This window comes from Girardinichthys multiradiatus, chromosome X (assembly GCF_021462225.1).
Source record: "Girardinichthys multiradiatus isolate DD_20200921_A chromosome X, DD_fGirMul_XY1, whole genome shotgun sequence".
NCBI classification, from domain to species: Eukaryota; Metazoa; Chordata; class Actinopteri; order Cyprinodontiformes; family Goodeidae; genus Girardinichthys; species Girardinichthys multiradiatus.
Window position 1 is genome coordinate 32,355,303 of NC_061817.1, and position 22,257 is coordinate 32,377,559.

At 40.0% G+C, this 22,257-nt stretch overlaps 2 protein-coding genes across 6 annotated transcripts in view; one reads left to right on the forward strand and one right to left on the reverse strand.

Moving 5' to 3' along the window:
* Window positions 1–13,727, forward strand: part of svilc (supervillin c) — a 38,990-nt gene extending 25,263 nt beyond the window's left edge. For all 4 annotated transcript variants that reach the window (XM_047357210.1, XM_047357212.1, XM_047357211.1 and 1 more), the window contains 20 exons: window positions 1,580–1,679; window positions 1,760–1,828; window positions 1,922–2,105; window positions 3,922–4,088; window positions 4,168–4,275; window positions 4,362–4,498; window positions 5,802–5,949; window positions 6,022–6,167; window positions 6,265–6,440; window positions 7,394–7,538; window positions 7,730–8,048; window positions 8,133–8,284; window positions 9,699–9,801; window positions 9,891–10,095; window positions 10,174–10,307; window positions 10,386–10,541; window positions 10,702–10,845; window positions 10,945–11,057; window positions 13,151–13,306; window positions 13,494–13,727. In XM_047357210.1, coding sequence (XP_047213166.1) covers window positions 1,580–1,679; window positions 1,760–1,828; window positions 1,922–2,105; window positions 3,922–4,088; window positions 4,168–4,275; window positions 4,362–4,498; window positions 5,802–5,949; window positions 6,022–6,167; window positions 6,265–6,440; window positions 7,394–7,538; window positions 7,730–8,048; window positions 8,133–8,284; window positions 9,699–9,801; window positions 9,891–10,095; window positions 10,174–10,307; window positions 10,386–10,541; window positions 10,702–10,845; window positions 10,945–11,057; window positions 13,151–13,306; window positions 13,494–13,583 — 2,952 coding nt within the window. In that variant the 3' untranslated portion in view covers window positions 13,584–13,727. The remainder of the gene's footprint in view (window positions 1–1,579; window positions 1,680–1,759; window positions 1,829–1,921; window positions 2,106–3,921; window positions 4,089–4,167; window positions 4,276–4,361; window positions 4,499–5,801; window positions 5,950–6,021; window positions 6,168–6,264; window positions 6,441–7,393; window positions 7,539–7,729; window positions 8,049–8,132; window positions 8,285–9,698; window positions 9,802–9,890; window positions 10,096–10,173; window positions 10,308–10,385; window positions 10,542–10,701; window positions 10,846–10,944; window positions 11,058–13,150; window positions 13,307–13,493) is intronic.
* Window positions 13,728–15,648: 1,921 nt separating this feature from the next.
* On the reverse strand, window positions 15,649–21,544 carry LOC124862988 (transmembrane protein 98-like). 2 transcript variants are annotated; one of them, XM_047357215.1, is made up of 7 exons: window positions 21,394–21,544; window positions 18,645–18,884; window positions 16,568–16,699; window positions 16,448–16,481; window positions 16,183–16,298; window positions 16,052–16,111; window positions 15,649–15,953 (listed from the first exon to the last, which is right to left on the reverse strand). In XM_047357215.1, exons 2-7 carry the CDS (start codon window positions 18,773–18,775, stop codon window positions 15,752–15,754), a joined length of 675 nt encoding a protein of 224 aa, XP_047213171.1. In that variant the 5' UTR covers window positions 18,776–18,884; window positions 21,394–21,544; the 3' UTR covers window positions 15,649–15,751. The 2 variants fall into 2 exon arrangements, with proteins under 2 accessions (XP_047213171.1, XP_047213172.1); XM_047357216.1 differs by lacking the exon at window positions 18,645–18,884 and having other exon boundaries at window positions 21,394–21,522.
* Window positions 21,545–22,257: the final 713 nt, after the last annotated feature.

The following is a 22,257-nucleotide window of genomic DNA, read 5'->3' on the forward strand; positions in this document are numbered from 1 at the left end:
TTTTAGATTCATTGCACACTAACTGAAATATTTCAGGTCTTTTATTGTCTTAATACGGATGATTTTGGCATACAGCTCATGAAAACCCAAAATTTCTATCTCACAAAATTAGCATATTTCATCCGACCAATAAAAGAAAAGTGTTTTTAATACAAAAAACGTCAACCTTCAAATAATCATGTACAGTTATGCACTCAATACTTGGTCGGGAATCCTTTTGCAGAAATGACTGCTTCAATGCGGCGTGGCATGGAGGCAATCAGCCTGTGGCACTGCTGAGGTCTTATGGAGGCCCAGGATGCTTCGATAGCGGCCTTTAGCTCATCCAGAGTGTTGGGTCTTGAGTCTCTCAACGTTCTCTTCACAATATCCCACAGATTCTCTATGGGGTTCAGGTCAGGAGAGTTGGCAGGCCAATTGAGCACAGTGATACCATGGCCAGTAAACCATTTACCAGTGGTTTTGGCACTGTGAGCAGGTGCCAGGTCGTGCTGAAAAATGAAATCTTCATCTCCATAAAGCTTTTCAGCAGATGGAAGCATGAAGTGCTCCAAAATCTCCTGATAGCTAGCTGCATTGACCCTGCCCTTGATAAAACACAGTGGACCAACACCAGCAGCTGACACAGCACCCCAGACCATCACTGACTGTGGGTACTTGACACTGGACTTCTGGCATTTTGGCATTTCCTTCTCCCCAGTCTTCCTCCAGACTCTGGCACCTTGATTTCCGAATGACATGCAGAATTTGCTTTCATCCAAAAAAAGTACTTTGGACCACTGAGCAACAGTCCAGTGCTGCTTCTCTGTAGCCCTGGTCAGGCGCTTCTGCTGCGGTTTCTGGTTCAAAAGTGGCTTGACCTGGGGAATGCGGCACCTGTAGCCCATTTCCTGCACACGCCTGTGCACGGTGGCTCTGGATGTTTCTACTCCAGACTCAGTCCACTGCTTCCGCAGGTCCCCCAAGGTCTGGAATCAGCCCTTCTCCACAATCTTCCTCAGGGTCCGGTCACCTCTTCTCGTTGTGCAGCGTTTTCTGCCACACTTTTTCCTTCCCGCAGACTTCCCACTGAGGTGCCTTGATACAGCACTCTGGGAACAGCCTATTCGTTCAGAAATGTCTTTCTGTGTCTTACCCTCTTGCTTGAGGGTGTCAATAGTGGCCTTCTGGACAGCAGTCAGGTCGGCAGTCTTACCCATGATTGGGGTTTTGAGTGATGAACCAGGCTGGGAGTTTTAAAGGCCTCAGGAATCTTTTGCAGGTGTTTAGAGTTAACTCATTGATTCAGATGATTAGGTTCATAGCTCGTTTAGAGACCCTTGTAATGATATGCTAATTTTGTGAGATAGGAATTTTGGGTTTTCATGAGCTGTATGCCAAAATCATCCGTATTAAGACAATAAAAGACCTGAAATATTTCAGTTAGTGTGCAATGAATCTAAAATATATGAATGTTAAATTTTCATCATGACATTATGGAAAATAATGAACTTTATCACAATATGCTAATATTTTGAGAAGGACCTGTATATATAGTAATTATCTGCATCTTAATAAATCTGTGTGCGTTGCTAAGCAGGTTAAAGAAGCTGAGAATGAGCTTCAGAAGGAAGAAGCGGAAGAGAGGACAACACAGCAGCAAAGCGATGAGCAGGAAGCTTCGATCGGTATTAAGAGGGGTGAGTTTTTGTTCCTGTAAATTTGATCTGGGTTTGTCTCTTTAATTTAACATTTCTGTGCTTGCAACATTTGGGTCTAGGATCTCCTGCTGAAACAGACAGAAGTGAAATTTCCAATAAGAAGATGGACTCCAGTGATGCTTTCACAGGTCAGAGCTGGATCAGCTGTTCAAACTCTGAGCCAGTTTTGATTCACTAAATGCTTTCCTTAACTTGTCTGTCTTTGTCTACTGCTGCTCCAGACAGTGTCTCACACATAGACCCGGCTCAAGAAGAGGCACCTGTTGATAGTATCAAGATGTCAGACGAATGTTTTGGTGGGAGTCAGTTGCCTCCTCTCTGTGGTGGCCCCACACCTTGTGGCGTTGTTGCTGCTACAGAGAGGGAGCAGGACCTTGCCATCCTCTGCCAAAGCAGCACACCCATGTGAGTATAGTGATTACTCCACATTAAGGTTAAGGTGGTATAAAGACAGCAACAGGTAGCTTTAGGTACCATTTCTTTTGATCTGGTCTAGTTTCCATGCTTGGTTTTGGTCTAAAATTACCCTAAGTAACCCTTATAATCTTTTGAAAAATATAAATAAGTTTTTGGTGGTGGGATCATGGGGCATATTTGCAAAAGCAAAGACTATGGAAATACAAATAATTAATGAAAAACATTTTATGTTTCCTAAAGTAATGTATGCACTGCAAATACCTTTAACAGGATGTTACAGGTTAGGTCAAGTGTAAATCTTGATCTTTGTGGCAGTTATGTCCTGTTTTGTGGAGCCATATGACAAACTTCTAATTTATTCCAAACTTATCCAAAATTATTGAGGCTTCGCTGTTTAAGACCATGACACAGATAAAAGTCATTTATTTAAAAAAAACAAAAAACTTTAATAATAAAAAAAAGCAATTGTAAATAATTTTGTGGACACTTGGGCTCAGCTGTTTAATTTTATTTTTAATTATTAGATTTTTGCCAACCAGTTGTTTAAGGTCAAGATAAAAACTTCCTTAACAAACTTAACAGGACTATAAAGAACTGTTTAAGTAAAGTAGTTGCACTGGGAGAAATAAGACACTTTATACTAAATATATTATTATAAAAATGGGAAAATGTAATGGGATTAATTGCTATATTGCCAGAATTATTTAAAAATACACCCTCACAACATGATGCTGCCACCATCGTACTTCACAGTTGGGATTGTGTTCCCAGGCTTGCAAGCTTCCTCCGTCTTTTTTCCTCCAAATCAAAAAATTGCTATTATTGCCAGAAGTGTAAATTTTAGCTTCTTTAGACCACAGGGACATTAGCTCTTTGTGCATTTGCAAACAGTAATCTGGTTTTTTATGTTGCTTGTGGAGTACGGTAATTCTTCCTGTCTGAGTGGCCTTTCAGCCCCCGCTGCTCGACTTGTTCTACTGTGAATAATGACAACCTCTTACAAGCTACAGCTAGCATCTTCATTAGGCCTTCTGTTTTTGTTATGGGGTTGATTCCCACATTTGCATTCATTAATTGGATTTTTTGTCACCAAAAACTGGAATTTACTGTTGTTGATAAAGTTCAATTTGAACTGTTTTTGATTCAACTGAAATGATTTGGTTTTCATATTGCTTAAGAGATTACATTTTTCTGTCTATTTTGAAAATGCTGATAAATACCATCACTGCTGTTAGTTTTCCAGCCTTTGACATGGCAGACATCCCGATAATAAACCTCCATGGACAAAAATAAATAAAATAATACCACTGATGATCTTGATCTTTTTGTTTAACTATCCCAATCTGAAAGCTAAAGCTGCCTTGTAAATAATCTTAAACACAGTGTTTCGCTCTGAAAGTGGAGTAGAATTAGATGCGAACATGAAACAAAAAGGTACTTTAAAAAGTAATTAAGCAAAAAGTTGAAATAAAGCTAGTGAAATTATATCACTGATTCTTATGCACTGAACAATTTCCCTTTGATTAAATCAGTATTATACATTTTGCAAACAACTTGTATCTGTTTTTGCTGTGACAGCGCCCTCTGTTGGTGACTTATAAATATGTTCAGACATCTAAAGATAATTGAAAACTATTATTCCAGCAAAGCTAATATAAAGTTGCTGTTAAATTTTGATGCACTCTTAATGAAAACTAGTCTAAGTGGTCACTGTTTGTATATTGTCTTTATTTAGGTAATTTGATTATTTGAATTCAGAGATTTTACTCTTGATCGTGTGTGATCATCATGTATTTGTGTGCAGACTCAGCTCAGCCGTCACAGAGCACAGACGGGCAGTGCGTCCGTCCCGTCGGACTCAGGGCTCCAGGAACCCCCTGAGGGCTCTGGCAGCTAGAGAGGACATCCGGCAGGACTACATGGGGGACAGGGACAACAATGCTGCTGAGGAGAGGGGGCAAGCAGAAAAAAGTGAGTACATTTTCTTATTACCTTTTAGTCCTTTCTTCAGCTCAGCTGCTTCATCATGTGTGATCCTATCTGTCCACAGATTGTAAGAACTCCTCCTCACCAAATTCATGTCCTGTCACATCTTCAGATAAGGAGATAACCAAGTCTTTCCCTCCGTTCAGCAACCTGATGCTTATTCACATCAAAGGTAATGAAAGATTTTAGTGATTTGTTAGCTTCTTTTTTGTTGATCTGTTGAAGTGTATTTTGACCCCCCTGCTGGACTCTTGACAGGAAGGCAGCAGGTCCAGGTACGTCTGGTTGAACCCTGTGTGCGTTCACTGAACAGCGGAGACTGCTTCCTGCTTGTCACACTGGAGCATTGCATCCTGTGGAGCGGAGAGTTTGCCAACAAAGAGGAGAGATCCAAGGTACCCGAAGGGCAAGATTGCAATGACAACAGTATATTGTCTGCATGAACTGTAGTTGAATTTTTTATAAACATACCTTACAAAAGTATTCTTACCCTTTGATGTTTTTGTCATTTTGTTATGTTCATTGGACTTTGACTAAACCATTGTGGCACATGAACATTTGCTGATCTAAACCATTATATTTCTGGCTGAATGCTGAGTCATGTCTGCAGGAAGTAAAACCCCTGCCCTGGTCTCAAGTCTTTTGCAGCCTCTAATGCCTCCTTTTCCACCAACGTAGTTCGAAGCCCGTTTCGATTCCTGAATGTGATTTCAAACCAGTGATGCCTGTTTCCACTAACAAAAAGACGTTCCAGGAAGTGAATTCTGGGTTAACTCGGGCACCGCAGAACTCGTGGTTTTTCTGCATGAACTGTAAAGTTCAAAGGAACTCAAACCGGTTCTTATGGTGGAAAAAACTGTAATGCCCTGCATTTAACTCCTTCCATCTTCTCTTCAACTCTGAACAGCTTCCCTGTCTTGGCTAAAGAAGCCCATCCCCACAGCATCATGCTGCCACTGCCATGTTACATTGTGGGAACACTATTCCCACATTATGACATTCCCTGAAAAGAGTGTTAAGGTGATGTGCAGTATAGGTACAGTAAAAGATGCAGGTTGAGAACCTTATTTAAATAAACCAAACAATTCACATATTGAACTTAAAGGTAATGGAACTTAATCTAACGAATAGACATTTCTGAATTAAATATTTTCCACATAGAATAAACCTATTTATTAGACATTCTGAATGTTTATTTGCCCAAACATTATATTGTTGTCTGTTAAGATATAAATAAAAACATTTTTATAATAAAGACAGCATTGACAAAACCCACAAACAACCTCAAATACACGTTAAAAACTCCCAACATGAGCATAAGTTATATTGTCAACTTATCCACATCCTATTCACTTGTGGTTTAAACATAGTATGTTTTAAATTGCTTCTGATTCATTTTTGGGGCCTGTTAAAGAAATAAAACCCATCCGAATTAGGAGACTTCTATTACCACCACCTACAGGCATATTTGTTTCTTCAAACCATTGGCCTTGAGTGTTGTTAGTGTGAACACCTAGTGTTTTCAATATTTGTTACAGCTGTGAAAGTCATGCAGTGCGTCCCCAGCTTCAAAGGTTCAAGAGACATTAATACTTTTGCAAGGCACTGCAGCATAACACCTATAAACCCGTATCTATGTGTTAAACATTCTTTGACCATATTTAACTTCCTGCAACTACGGACTCTTTTGTTTTTCAGGCCCTTGAACTGACAGCCTTTATCCAGAGCCAAAGGGACCTCGGCTGTCAGGCCTCCCAGGTTGTCCACCTGGAGGAAGGGCTGAACTCTGACAGCTCCCAGGCTGCAGACTTCTGGAGACTTCTAGGAGGAAGAAAACATTACAGAGGTTAGAAGACAAAACGTGTATGTAGTACGTTTTGCTTCTATAACACTGTCATTTGCTTGTTTCTCTTCACAGGAGCTGGTGCTCCAGAAGAGGATGAGCTGTTTGAACAAGGAGTGGTGGAGTCTAACTGTGTGTATAGCCTAGTGGAGGACAGATTGGTGCCTCATGAACTGGCCTGGGCCTCCATTCCCAGTACCTCCCTGCTGGGCTCCTCGGAGGTCCAATCCTCGATCCGTCCATTTACAGATAATTATCTTTGATTCATAGGTTGTCTCCATGTCTCAGAGTCGTGACACACTGTTCTGATGTTTCCAGGTCCTGGTGTTTGATTTCGGCAGCGAAGTGTATCTGTGGCATGGACGGGATGTTTCACTCGGCAGGAAGAACGTTGCCCTACAGCTGACTCACCAGGTGTGGGTTGGAGAGTTCGACTACAGCAACTGTCGAGTCAACCCACTGGATCCCACTCAGTGTAACCTCAGCGTTCAGCCGTACGTCCACACACTGCATGTCATAAATCAGTGGTAGTTTTACCCTCGACATGCAGCTCAACAGACTCCAGGATGCAACATCTTTTTTACACTGTATGGTGTTTACTGATATTGAAGAGGGAAAACAGAATCTTTAACTCCTATCTGCCTGCGGGAAAAACCCTGCAGAGAGCTATGTTTGCACCTCGACCTGCAGCTTTAACAGTCCCTACTCGCCCTAGTTCTGTCCACCAGGTATCTTTCTTACTTAGCAGCAGAGGTTTTGCTTTATTCATCCAAAATAAGAAGCATTACTGCAGAAAGAAGCCGTAATATTTCCAAACAATACTTAAGATTAATTATTCTGTAGGTATTTGCCTTCTGCACATGCTGCATTGTTGCATGTCAGTGTCATAAAAAGATGGAAACACACACTTGTTAAATACATGAGCATAGCTTTCATCTGACTGCATACAGTGGCTATACACCCCTTATAAAAGTCCAGGTTCTTGAGATTTTAAAAAGTTTAGACATAAATAAATAATTTCCAATCTTTTTGTGCCTTTTTTATGACATCTATCCTGTACAATTCAGAAAACAAACAAATAAATCTGTTAAAGAAAGAAAATATTAAATATAAATAGGGAGAAACAGTCTGGTTGTCTAAGTGTCCACACCTTAAACTAAGTCTCATATCTGCCTGAAATAAAGCTGAGTTGTCCTAGTGAGGAACAATTCACGCACAGGAGCGATGATGCAGGTTTAACATTAGATGTCAGCTTTTAGTGATATTAAAATAAAAGGAATATGTGTTACAGGTTTGTTTTCAAACTACTGACTTCAGTGTCCCCAGCCTTGTTGGAAATAGTGTTAAATATCTTGGGAATGGATCTTCTGTAAGTCTGTGTTTCAGGCTGTTCAACAACTGCTTTGACTTTCATGGTGGTCTTATGATGATGTGGCTTTGTGCTTAGGAGGGGACAGGGCCGTCCCAGCTGGGCTCTGCTGGCCGTGGTCTCCGAGGACAACGAGACGGCTCTTTTCAGGGAAAAGTTCCTGGGCCCGATGTGTGGAAGCGAAGACACGGTGGAGGTCGCTTCAGAGAGAGATGAGATGCAGGTTAATCTCATGGTTCAGTGGTTCAGAGCCACAATGCAGCGTACATACTCTCAGTGCTCACTCTCACTACTGTAACAAAATCAATACATCCAAGATAGGTTTTTTTTTTTTGGATAAGACTTTCTATCTCATTTTAAAACAGTCAAGAATATTACAAATGAATGATAACAAGCCTCATAATAATTTTACAGTCAATCCGTGTTGAACCACCACAGCCTGAGTACCCATCATCAGATGTCCTGAGTCCCTGTGATGTTAAAGCTCTGGCATCCGGTGGGTTGTTGGAAGCAGATGTGTCAGTCCGGACTGTTCTGGCTGGGGTTGATGTTCATAGAGGGTGTGGTGTCATCACGCTGGAGGAAGGCCATCAGATGGAGCTGAGGACTGTTTCAGTGGACACCTGGCATGTCCAGGAGTTTGATGACAGTGAAATTCCAGTGGAGAGCACGGGTCAGCTTCACGAAGGAGATTCCTACGTGATCCGCTGGACCTACAGCATCAGTGCTGTTGGTGAATGAATATTTATGATGGTCAGTTATGATAACAGAAAACATGATTTTTCCTGCTTACAATGTTCCTTTTTATTCATTATAGATAACAGAAAGAGCCAGGATGAATGTGGAAATGCTTCCAAATCAAAGGAGAACACAGCATTCTTCTTGTGGCGAGGACGGCATTCCAGCGTCAGCGGTCAGGACACGGCAACTTTTCTGTCCATTGGGATGAACAACCACGAAGACTCACATGTATGGCTCTTTGAATCACTTCTGTGCTTGTACACGTCTAAAACATGAACCAAAGAAGCTCTAAGTCCTGTAAATAGGGTTAATACTAAAACACAGTCCAGAGGCCTCAGATCTGAACTTCTCATGTCAGGGGTCCTCCAGAGTCTTAAATAGTATGGAAAATGTTTGTAGTATTTTTATTCTGCACCAGATTCACAAAGCAGATTGCATTAAATACACACAGCCTCAAAAAGCTTTGGTCTCTGAGAATGCAACACTATTTGCTCTACTGGCGAACGTTAAATGTTAAATACTGGCAAAGTTTAACTCGAATGTTGCTGAGAGACCTTATTTACTCAGAAGTGCTATTTTAGTAGTAGGTCTTCTTTGGGACTTTTCTCACAACATTTAGTGCAAACCTAAAAAACGTATCATGGATAACCTGCAAAAGCAAGAAATTCATAGCGTGTCTTTAAACCCTTTAATCCCTTGCAAAACTGAAACCTGCACAAAGTCTTGTGTATAGAAGAATGATCAGTTGGGCAATTGTGGTTGATCACACTTTTTAAATAAGGTTTAAACTGAGGGCAACTTAAGGATGAGAAGGAATACTCAAGGTTTTGAATAAATTTACCAAAATGTCTTTTAGAAACATATAAAATATAACTGGAAGTTCAAAATAACTTCTTCAACTCTTTTCTTTTAAAAAATGGAAAATGAAAACCTTAGACTATCGGACTGAGGGCTTGCACTATGCATTTTGACCATCATGACATAGTAACTGGTAATGTGCGATGCATCTTCCAAATCCACATCATTTTTTGCATGGATGGAAAAGTATTTGCAAGGAAAGCTATAAAAATCCAGTCATATAGTGCATAAGAGTACAGCAGATATGAAAACTGAAGCAGCACTTTTGATAATTTAAATTATTTTCGCCAGAGCAAGCCAGAAAACCTGCAGTAGATATTTACACTTTTTCTTATTTTTATGTGTAAACTCAAAAATCAACAAAGAAATCTAACAGGTAAGTCTGGAATTCTGTAACTTAAAAGCAGAACTCAGGGCTGATTCTAGGATATTTTAGGTGAACCTACCCCTACAAATATCCTTAGAAGTCCAGTCCAACCAAAATGTCGTTAGCCATTTAGTGTCAGGGGCATTTTATAGTGTTACGTCTCTAATAAAATGCAAATAGTGGACAGAAAAATCTGTTTGGTGCTGTAAATATATTCAAATCTGTCAATGTATCTTTTTTTGCAGTTCTCTGAATTAATAAAATAAACTAAATTTACAGTCTCAGGAATCTTCACCACAGGATTAATGATGCTCTTTGTCAGCCATAGATGTAGAGAATCAGTCGCCATTTTTCAAGGTTTTCTGCAAGACTCCATTGACCTCTTGTTGTTTACTAGTATTTATGTTGTTTCTGTAGGTGGTTGTACCTCAGGGTAAAGAACCTCCCTGCTTCCTGCAGCTATTCCAGGGAGGCCTGGTCATTCACAAGGGAAACCGAGAGGAACCCACCTCCACTGCAGGTGCAGTAAAATCTGTTTTTGTTTAGGCTTCTACTTTTTAACTTTTTCTAATTTTGTAACTGAAATATCATTTGGTTTTCCCACAACAGACTGGCGTCTGTTTTGTGTGCGAGGGGAGCTCCCAGAGGAGGCTTTGCTTCTAGAGGGGGGATGCTACTGTTCTAGTCTGAGGTCAAGGGGCTGTATTGTCCTGCTGAACAGCCAGCAGGGGGTGCTGTATCTCTGGACTGGCTGTAAAGCCCACAGCAGCACCCGAGAAGTTAGTAAGAGGGCAGTGGAGCGTCTCACTCAAATGTAAAGCAAGAATCTTGTTTTCTGTCTGAGTGCTGCATAGTTTTCCAACTTTCTGTTTTTGAGTTTCGTCTTTTCCAGGAATCCACCAGAACTGGGTCTCTGCAAAAACAACCATGTGAAGGTGCATTTTGTGGAGGAAGGTTCAGAGCCTGTAGACTTCTGGACAGCACTGGGCCAGATGAACAGAAAGGCCTATGACTGCATGCTGCAAGGTGCAACGTGGTGCATATTTTAGTTATTGCCAATTAAGATTTCAGTAAGAGACAACATTTCTGTCCTTTTTTTGCCAGATCCAGGAAAGTATACCTTCACTCCTCGCCTTTTCCATCTGAGTGCCTCTTCCGGTATATTTAAAGCGGAGGAGCTCCAGAGTCTGATCCGGCTGCCAGGGGTCGTGATGGCCATGCCCTTTGTCCAGGAAAGCCTGTACACTGTTCCTCAACCAGGTGAAAACACATGGAAAAATCCAAGCGCATTTAGAAGCAAAATATTTATTTATAATATTTAGATGTATCTACAGACCACATCCTACAGAAACAATGAAGTCAAACATAACTGAATCTAACTGAATTTTATTGTTTAATGTCCTCCACTTTCTGTCATCAGCCCTATTCCTGCTTGACAACCGATTAGAGGTCTACCTGTGGCAGAGAGGTCAGCCTGAGCAAACAGAGAGCTACGCTTCAGCCTGGAGCTTCTGGCATAACGAGAGAAAGTGTGCCATGCAGACTGCTCTGCAGTACTGCAAAGGTCAGGGGAGTGCTTTCATGACTAATTACCCTAAAAATCAAGGCATTTGTGTAGTTTGTTTAGTGTTTAATTTGCTATTTTGGATCCACTCTGAACCAGAGATAAACCCGAGAAGGCCCCCCCAGGCATACCTCATCTTTGAGGGATCAGAGCCTCTCACCTTCACTAATGTCTTCCCCCGCTGGGAGAGGAACCTCGGACCTCTCACACAGGTATACACATGCTGTTACATAATTAGTATTTCCTGCTAGAATGTAGGTTAGATGTTGTGTAGCATATTTATTTGAGTCGCTCTGCATTAAAAGCTCTGGGAGACGTGTGTGTCTCAACAGCGCCACACATTTAGAGAAACACATTCTGCAGCTTTTGTGGTCAAAACATGAGAGATACTCCCTACCAATAACCTGGGCTCTGTCTCACTTGAAGGAATTATCTTCTTTTTAAGATATTTACAATGGCTTACTAAAGTATTAAAACTCTTTAGTCTTGTCCCATGTTGTCATGTTACAACCACAGACTTTAATGTATTTGTTTGGATTTTAATGCAGTATACCAACACAAAGTAGTGGGTAAAAGTGGAAGGAAACGGGTACATGCTTTTCAAAATGTTTTACAAATAAAAATCTTAAACGTGTGGCATGCAGTTGTATTTAGCCCATCTGATTCGAAACATTGTGGAACCCAAGTTCGTTTGCAGCCTCTAATAGGTTTTCTTCCAAGACAGCCCTGTATTCAGCTGCATCCGTTTTCTCAACAACTGCGACCAGCTTTCCTATATCTCGTGAAGAAAAGTAACCCAACAGCATGATGCTGCCACCACCTTGTTTCACAGTGGGTTTGTGTGTTCATAGTGATATGCAGAATCTCCACAAATTTGCAAATGTTTTTGCCTCAGCTTAGAGCATATTTCCCCACATATTTGCTATCTCCCTTATAGAACAACTGTATTTATACTGAGAATAAATCACACACAGGTGGACTATCTACTGATCTGGTCACTTTTGAGGGCAGTAGGTTGCACTGGATTTTATTTAGGGGTATCAAAGTAAAAAGGCTGACTATAAATAGCATACATGTCACACTTTAAGAATAGGTTTTGTAAAACATTTAATTTTTTTGTTCTGTTTAGACTTTGTTTTCCTCAAAGTAACCCTGTCTGGCTTCAACATTAGCATGGCATACATACAATATGCAAACTGTGATCTGTTCTTTACTTTTGTACTGAAGTTGTCTCACATGGAAATGTTTTTGACCCTAAAATTTAGCCATACTTATGTTATCAATTATTCAACAATGGTCTGTCAACTTACCTTAAGGGAAATGATGCATATCAATGAAAGCAGACTCTAATGTTGTAAATACTCATACTGGTTTTTAAGAAGGGCACCATGAACAGAAACTGTAGTGTATATGGTAATTTGAGTTGGTCTGTTGTTTAATTCACTATAACAAACATTGAGGTTGGGCTTATGAGGTGACAAAATGTGTAAATATTCAACAGGTATTAATACTTTTGCATGACACTGTATAGCTTTTAATGATTTTATCTTATAAACATTCGTTTTGAACATGTGGCTCCAAACAGTTATCCCTGGGCTGCACGGTGGCTCAGTTGGTGGCACTGTTGCCTTGCAACAAGAAGGTCCTGGGTTCGACTCCTGGATGGGGGTCTTTCTGCATGGAGTTTGTATGCTTTCCCTGTGCTTCTGTGGGTTCTCTCTGGGTACTCTGGCTTCCTCCCACAGTCCACAAACATGACTGTTCTGTTTGTGGACTGTGTGTGGATTGACGACCTGTCCAGGGTGTACCCTGCCTCTCGCCGGTAGACTGCTGGAGATAGGCACCAGCTTCCCCTGTGACCCTGTACGGAAGTAGAGGCTATAGAAAATGGATGGATGGACAGTTATCCCTCAGTTCCTGTTGTCAAACATGATGCTAGTATCGTCCCTATGGGGACATTTCTCTGTGGCAGGAAGTGGGAAACTAGTTAGGATAGAGACTGATGGTGAAGAAAGTTTTAGCAAAACATTTGCCAGGTTGTTCAGGATCATAGACAGCAGTAGAGGTCAACATTTTAACAAGACACCAAAGGTGTTCAAAGAATTGCAAAATTTCTTAATTAATTTAGTAAAACTTGAGGAATCCATGATAGCATCCCTGGAAAGACCCAGAATAAAAAACGTTTGACTTATTATTTCTTTATGATGCACATATTTTTCATTAATTGCTCTGGTACAGACTCCCTTTAGCAATACAGTCTGGGTGCTTATTGCAGTTTCACTTACTCCATGTTGATGTGTATTAGAGGGACTCAGGGGAAGTGAAGCTGACCTTGGTGCAGGACGCCCTGGACCAGCTTATGAAGACCCAGTACTCTGTGGAAGAGCTGTTGCAGAGTCCCTTACCTGACGGAGTGGACCCACAGCACCTGGAGATCTATCTGTCTGATCAGGACTTCCAGGTAACCTGAAAGTACATGCATCAGTAGCACTGCAGTGGGATATCTCATCCAGCAGGGTGCAGTGTTCACCAGAAATGATCAGCAATGTACTTGTAGCAGAATCATAAACCCGAGATAAAGCCGGAACTTAATTATCAACATTTGTTGTTGCATTTATCAACCAATTTCTCCATTGTTTCTTTTTCAGGCAATTTTGGAAATGAAGCGAGATGAATATGCCTCCCTCCCAAGCTGGAAGCAAACTGACCTGAAGAAAAGCAAAGGGTTGTTTTATTAGACAACAAGATTAAGTGAAAGTTGACTGATAATTCTGCACCTGGGACTTCTACCTTTAATAAGAAAGGAAGGTGAAGCGGGAATAGCACCATTTTTATTGCACAAAAGACTGCTTGGAGCGTAATAAACAGAGAAAGAAAAATCACTTTATTTATGTCAGACTGTGTGAACTTTTAACTGGAAAATTATTTTCCTATAGTAACTATATGGTTCCTGTAGGAGAATTTGTTTCTGTACAAGATAGTGAAAAATACAAATTATGGCAATAAGCAAAAAAAAAATATTGAATAAAAATAGGGAAAAATGTCAATGCATATAAACATGGAAACAAAATAAGGCAAAAAAATGTCTACCTGTGTTCTTTCATTTGTACATTTACAAGAAACAATCTGTGCTCAGAGCTGTGGTTCTTGCATTACTTTTATAAACCTAGTAGAAAACATCTGCTCTATGCCCACATTTTCTGATTGTCACCAAATATATTTGTATTTATCATTTGTCATCCAACTGTTATTTTTTGCCAAGACTTTGTGTACAAAACCATGGGGGCTGTAGTTGAGGGCAGTGGGTTCACATCGTCTGTGGGTAATGCCTTATTACTGCTGCTTGGGGATTCAGTATTAGCTATGCATGAGGGAGCAGGTAGACATGCTCCAATAACATCCCTCCGGCCCAAAGCGACAAGCTAATTCTGCTTCACCTCTGTCAACAGATATTGTCCTCATGACATACCAATACAGTGCTGTAAAAAGTTTCTGCACCCTTACGAATTTCTGCTTTCATCACAATTAAGTGTTTCAGATCACAAAATGTATTTTAATATTGGACAAAGATAACATGAGAAAATACAAAATGCAGTTTTTAAATCATAATTTTGCTCATTTGGGACAAAAAGCTATTCAAACCAACTTGGCAGCATGTAAAAACCTGTCTGACAAGTGGAAGTAATGCATGCATGCATGTCTAGATCTAAATAAATTCAGAGGGAGATGGGTAAAAAATGTTATTAGGTCTGGATAGCATTGCAAAAATATGTCTAAGGCTTTTGGGGCTCCAGGCTACCACAATGAGAGCCATTATCCAGAAATGGAGAAAACATGGAATAGTGGTGAACCTTCCCAGTAGAGTGGACAGACAGCTCATCCAGGAGGTCACAAAAGAAACCTGGACAACATCTAAGGCACTGAAGGCCTTACTTGCCTCAGTTAAGGTCAGTGTTCATTGTTTACCAATAAGGAGGAGGAATCAATGGAAGAGTTACAAGGCTAAAACCACTGCTGATGAAAAATAATACAAAGGCCTATCTTTTTCCCATAAAATAAAAACTTTCTGAAAGGCTTTTCATTGCTTTTGTCTCCACGTGATCCCTCTAGACTCTTGGGAAATTTTCAAAAGTGGAACTTCTTGGGAGGTGTGTGTCCTATTACATCTGATGGGAAACTAACAGCATTTCAGAAAAAAAAACATCATACTGACAATCTAAAATAGTGGATGTCGTGTGGTCTGGTCCTGCTTTGCTGCTTCAGGACCTGGACGACTCGCAGTAACTAATGGCAAACATAATTCTGCTCTTTACTAGAATCTCCAGAAGGACAATGTCCAGCATTTTTATCTGCATTATTTACATAATATAAATTTTGAGCTAAATTGGTCAGCCATAGTGAGAGTTACACTTCTAAAACATGAGGGGAAAAAAATAATAAAAACTTGCCGAGTATCTTGTCTCTTCTACTAGTATCAGAGTATTTGAACAATGTGTTTTTTTCACTGAATCCTAAAGTCACACTGACCCCACACATACTAAGCAAGCCAGGCTTCTTTTACTGTGATACAGTGAGTTGGAGCACCTTCAGGTTAACTGGCCGATGGACGTTATTTTCGTCAGGATGGATTAGCTGACTAAGCCTCCTTGTGACTGCAGTGCTGGTTAGACTGGATTTAGGCTCACCGCTGGACGGAGCATTTCAGACAAAGTTTCTAAAGACATTTTGCTCATATTTTGTTCACTCGGGAGCAACAGATGTAAAACTGAAATGTCTAATTTATTACATACCACTAGGTCACTGTTGAAGTGGATGGTTTTTATTGTTGGCTAGATGTTTCAACGAAAGTCTGAACTGAATTTTCAAAACAGAATACTGCAGATTTGTGCTGCTTTAGGTTTATGTCTCAAATGGCCTGTTCTCTCTGAGCATCAGCTCCAGGTCGGATTCGCTCTGGTTCAGAAGCCAGTGCCGCCTCACGCAAAACCACCATGTGGTCTTCCGCCGCGTGAAGCGACTGGTCAATCCAGTCCATGCTGCCGGACATGTGACAGGCGTTGCGGGTCACCAGCACCAGGTGGCTGACTGAAAGGAGTAAAGCAGTGGCTCTGAGGAGGAACAAAAAAAAAAAAGAATTTAAATGACAAGTTGGTTGGTTGGTTAAATGATTCCTCAAACTCTTCACTTCAAGCTCAGATGTGACTACCTGGCATCCAGGAGGATTGGATCCAGAGGTGGGTACATAGATCTGACCACATCGTCCACTCTGTAAGACGAGAACAAAAGTCAGACTGGGCTGTAACTGTGATAATGTCAAGCTTTGATGAGACGGGTTACCTTGGACTAATCCGTTTGGCCACTGTAATGATGTCACTCAAACTGGCGGGTGCTTTGACCTTTGCCCCTGATCCCATTGTCATGGCCACCAACTTTTCAGTCAAAGTGTGGCAGATCTGTGTGTGGAATAGCTGTATTAGTCCGTTAAATCAATAATATAACACATCAAATGGACAATGGGCAAACAAAAAAAAGGCTGAATGTCATGTAAGCTGCTGTTTTGTCATTTTTCCGTTATGGTTATCAAATTCTTAAGTCCTTTTACCTTTAGAATAGAGATACAGTGTGACACCAAGCCGCTGTTGAGGACAAATTCAAAGTTACATTTAGCAAAAAAAAAAAAACCAAAAACAATAGAAAGCGTGACAAAAACAGTTAAACATACGATGCATCCTCGATCCAGTCCTCATTCTCCAAGATGGCTTCGATGTGAGGGTTTGTGATGACCACATCATCTAACTCCAGCTCCGAGGGCTCACTCTGTGTCTCCATGGCTCCAATCAGATCCACTGTGGGCCTGTCCAACAACAGAAAAGAACAACTGAATGAAGACTTACAAGAATACACCAGTGATGCTGGGATTTAAGGTGAGAATGATCAAATGTGTATTTCATTAAAACCAAGCTGAAAGTAGTTCATGTCCCCTAGATCATGTTATAAAATTCTAATCTTTCATTGGTTCTAGTGAATAAAAGCTGAGCAAATAGAAGACTTCAGTGACATAATACCTTGAAAGGTTGACAATGGTTGTAACACTTATTTGAAGACAGCAATGTGTGCATTTTGGAAAGGGAAGACAGGTGAAGGAAGGAGTGAAGGAAGCTCTCAATGTAAACACAAAAAACCAACAAAAAACAGAGGAGGTTTCATTAACGCCTGCACTGCAGCCCTAACTCATCTCCCCAGGTTGCTTTACAGCAGTTCACACACTGGGACATGTTACCAGAACAACTTTCATGGCATCGTTGGAGACATGTCTGGATTATCAAGTAACAACGACCCAAACAGTAGAGGGTGTGGCCAGTGAATCACGTGTCCTAATTGCCCTATTAGTAACCTTAATGGCTGTATTACTGTGATTGTTCTGACTATAAGCCTGTTACTTCTAACGATGTTCAGAACTGAAGAAACCTTTTGGATGAGAGATGAAATGTCAAAAAAGAAAGGTCCACTAGTTTTCTACTTCAGCCCTTACCTTCAGTGGTGTTCTTAAAGTCAAATATTCTTTCAAGCCAAAGCTTGCCGGTCTCTGATTTAAACATCAGGCATGATAAATAATAGCTGGACCGATCAATATCACATTAGAGGAGACACTGAATTACTTGAGAAACCTATGGTTTTCCAACTGACTTTCCTCAAATCCTGAAATAGTTGAACAATTTTTATGCTCTTAATACCCAACTGAGGAAAAAGACTTGATTGCATTCATTTAGACATGAGTCAGTGTTAAGTCTAGTTGTAGCCCTGATTTTTACGAGGTTTAGATGAAGAAAAAATGTTTGGACAAAATAGGTTCTAAGCTGAAACATTTGTATTGGATATTTTTAAATCCTATACAAACAAAACTTTAATGAGCCTCAAACAAGCCTCTAAACCATGAAAAGTAATAAACCAAAACTCAAAGACAGCTTCATCTGATTTAGCATGGATGAACTAATTTGTTCTTTTTCCAGGTGTAATACTGCAGTAATAATCTCAATCTGTATTGTTGTATTGTTTGTTTTCATAACATAAAAATACCAGTTGACCAGACTGAATCATCATTTCAATTTAATTTTTTTTAAAACCATGACGGTTCCTTGCCTTGTATATGAGGACCCTGGGCCACTGTTGCACCCCAAGACTTTCAAAGCTTTTTGGGGGGACTTTGACTGCTTATTCGCTTTTGTTTCTTGTACCTGACTATGACAAATTACATGGCATGTGCTTGAAAATCAGAAAGTGCATAGGAAAAAAAACAAAATAAATATCTAATTGTACTGGCTTTAAAAAACAAGTAAAAAAATCCAGGAAAGACAAGGTACAGGACACGACAGGACATCTTTCTTAAGCCGGTTATTTATTGTAGGCCAAAATGACATTTTGTGATTCACCTTGTTGGAACTAAAATGCCAATTTCTTGTTGTTCTTTTTTAAACAAATCATATATTTGTGACAGGCTGCTAGAAATAAAGATCCTAAAAATCCTTTTTTCTCTATCGCTATAAATTTAAACCTGATTCTTTGCTAAGTTTAGGATTGTTTAAATGCCTGAATTGGGTTTTGCAAATTATTGAAATATTCTTATCTTCAGGGTATGGGAGATACATCAATGCAAGTTCAGTGACAACAAACCCAATGCAGAAGCTTCTTTTTGTTAGGCAACACTAATAACCCTTGTGTTTTGCAGCCCCACGCTGTGATAAATGTTGATGTAGCTATATTAATGGTGTTGTTTACAGACTTTGTACTGATTTACTGACTTGCAGTCGAAGTGGTGCAGCAGGTCGTGAGGGTGGCAGTAGCGATGTCTGCACACCACCACCAGAGCAACGAAGGAGGCCAGGAAGATGGTGGCCAACACCCCTATGGCCACGATCACCACTGTCTCCATGGAGAACCCTAAGTCCCACAGCCTCTGACTGCAGCAACTCGTCAAGAAGAAAAGAGTCCAATCAAAGTTTGGCTGATTGTCTGAGATTACGTTACAGATAGATGCTCATCTGTGGAAGAGAGGACAATTGTTAGTTTCAGCCTGATTGGAGGCACCCAGAGAGGAGTGACATCCACACCCCACTTGAGAATATTTCTGGCGGAAATGTTAGTTTTGCTAAGATGAAACAAAACTCTGAACCCATGGAGAGGAGAACACAATCAGCGACACTTAGTCTGGGTGTAAATATGACACACATGAAGTACCTGCCCTTTTGGGTTGCTTTTATACCTTAATTGGAATAATTCTTCATTGTGGGAAAAACAAAATAATTAACATCAAAACAATTAATGGCTCATAAAGTCAAGAGCTTTAAATCCAGTTTGGATAAACAACGTTCCCACTTGGAGTAAAAGCTTCAATAATACACCTTAATTAAACCTGCAATATTGAACCAAAACAAAGACCTCTGTGTAACATCTGACTTTAAAATGGTTGTTTATTTATCTTCTTTTTCAAACTCTATCAGTAGATCTCAAACCTGTTAGAATGCCAGTTGTTTATATGAAAAAAGAGACCACAATAAATGATTTTAAACATCCACATAAAAAAACAAATCTGTTATGAGAAAGTTTTTTTTTTTTTTTTTATGCTATGACCCTGTTTTCTAAGTTGCACATGTAAAACTTTGTTGAAGCACCTTTTAAATTTTACTTTCAGTGTTTATACTTATTAGGACACGTCTAAATGGCACACTATTGTCAATAAATTGAGAGAATATTGGACAACAGTGGCTGCACCAAAACTGGAGGTTTCTTCAAAATGGATGAAAAGACAAAAAGGAAACTGGTCACGGAGGCCACAAAGAAGCAGAAAGCCAAACTGAAGGAGGAGAAATTTCTGTCAAATATTTATGTTCTGCATGTGATAAAAATTTACTACTTTCTTTATATGTGTGAAAAAATGAGTAGAGCTGTAAAAAAAGAAACATTTTCTTTCAAAAAAAACATCCAGGCTTGGCTATATAATCTAAAATCTCATGGAACAATTTGTTATGGTCTGAGGAAACCCATCTTTTGGGCCATAATTCAATCGACACTAAAACGTAACATCACCAAAAAAACAAAGTGAAACATGGTGATGGCAGCATTGTGATCTGGGGTTCATTTCTTTCCTCCAGATGGGTCTTGGGTTTTTGTCAGTGTTGATTCAATTTTAAAAGTTCCAATACCAGTTCAGTTTTGAGGCAAAACCTTAAGGTATCAGTTAGAAAGCAGAAGAGGAAGAGGGATATAACCTTTGATCATCACCGCGAGCTCAAACACACATCCATTTCAACAAATGTCTGATGGTTTTAAATGTCTTGTGAGGACATGTCCTCACAATCTTGTGGATTTGGAGAAGTTTTGCAAGGTAGAATGGGTAAATGTTGGTAAGTCAGGATGTAGTATGGTCTCAAACTCCAAGGAAGACTTAATACTGAAATATTACGTATGTGCATAACTATGCAACTTATTTTTCAGTTTATTTGTGAATATATGTCACTTTAAAAGTAAACAAGTTTTGAAATTATTGTTCACAATCTAATTATTTAAAATGACAAATTACCAACCAATCTTGTGTAGACTTATGAGAGTCACTGTATGTCCTCTAGCCCCATCTTACCAGTCGTTGTCACTAAAGTGTAAAAACAATTTGCACTAATGCTGCTGTTCCATACTTATCTCTGTATAAGGTGTAATAAATAAGCAAAGCACCTTAAAAGCAGTAACATTATAAGAACGTGTTTCAAGTGCAAATTTAGCTCAGGCTGGCTAAAATTCTGACTTGCATTTCTGCCTGGATGGTTGTGTGAGATTACTGCATGGAATGTTGTAATTCTTTAATCTGATTAATTTGTGTTAAACTTCAGCATCATAAAGAGGTTTGTCCAGCCTGAGTACATTCTCATGTTTCCCAGACCAGCAGTTTTGGTAAAATCTCAGACCTCTGCTAAAAAAAAATACTCAAAGAGATTAGAGCTATGCAGTGTCATTGTTATAATATGCACAACAAAACAAACCAGTACACAGCAAAAAAACAAACAAAAACCCCTGAAGACATAAAAAACAATAACATGTTTGCAAAAACAGAGGCAAATCTTAATTTTCCATCCAATTGTTTTGCTTTTTCTTAACTGCAGCTGTGCAGTTAAACAGTTATTAAGTTATTATTGATCAGTCAGGGCTGTTGTGTGGAGCTGCTCCAGACATTAGAAAACAAGAAGGAAAAATCATTGATCCTAAGCTTGCAACATTCAACCCAAAAAAACAAATGGAATCTGATGCAGTTTTATTGACCATCTAACTAATGGAAGTATAAATCCAAAGGAAATCACAAAAACGCATAAGCAGCTCTTTAAATAATAATAATAATTACACACCAACACACCAAACTTTTCTGTGAGCCATGAAACAATGAACCACCCACATTTTGACTTTTTCAAAGAACAATAAGCTCTGTGAAAACCTATAAAGCTATTTCTAAAAGTTACTCTTGACTTGAAACAGCCACATAAAACTGGATTTTCGGCTACTTACTTGTACATTTTGACTGTTTTTGTAGATTCCTTTTAAGAGTCAAAAAAGTTTTAACTCCGGCGGCGGGGGCGCGGAGACGGCACCACCATCCCCAGACCTGAGACGTGAACGCGCACTGAAATTCCAGCAGCTGCTGTGTGGGGGTTAGGTGGAGCTGTCTTTAACCGACTGTTAGGGTCAACTTTTTTATGGCAAGGGATTATACAATATAATCTAACCACACATTTTTGTACTTCTATTATGCTCTTCCAATCAATAAAAAAAAAAAAAAAATTATGAATTGTTAAAATGTAATTCTCATTGGGGAGAAAGGCTGCCTCTGATCTGAGAACTCTTCTGGAACCTCTGGAGATCATTGTGCAAAGACGGATTCTTCATAAAATGAAGAACATTATGGAGAACCCTGAGCATCCTCTTCATCAGACTGTCCTACAAAAACAACAGAGTGTCTTCAGTCAGAGGCTTCTTCAGATCTGCTGTAAGACGGAGCGCTACAGGAGATCCTTCTTGCCCACAGCCATCAGCATCTACAACGACTCTTTGAGGAAACCTTCATAATATGAGCTATAACAACATTTAATTTGGAGGGGGGAAGGGAGAGTGTCAGTGTGGTTTCCGGGCTTTGTTAACCAGGCTGGTGGCAGATGGGAACAAAACTGTTCTTGTGGCGTGAGGTTTTGGTCCGGATGGACCGCAGCCTCCTGCCAGAGGGGAGAGTTTCAAAGAGTCTGTGACCAGGGTGGGAGGGATCAGCCAGAATCTTCCCTGCCCGCTTCAGGGTCCTGGAGGTGTACAGTTCCTGGAGCGACAGTAGACTGCAGCCAATCACCTTCTCAGCAGACCGAATGACATGCTGCAGCCTGC

Coding starts and splice junctions, on each gene's coding strand:
- LOC124862988 (XM_047357215.1), bottom strand. CDS start 18,775: ATGGAGACAGTGGTGATCGTGGCCATAGGGGTGTTGGCCACCATCTTC. Junction 16,700..18,644: donor CTGCACCACTTCGACTGCAA/GTCAGTAAATCA, acceptor GTTGTTGGACAG/GCCCACAGTGGATCTGATTG. Junction 16,112..16,182: donor GCCAAACGGATTAGTCCAAG/GTAACCCGTCTC, acceptor CTCGTCTTACAG/AGTGGACGATGTGGTCAGAT.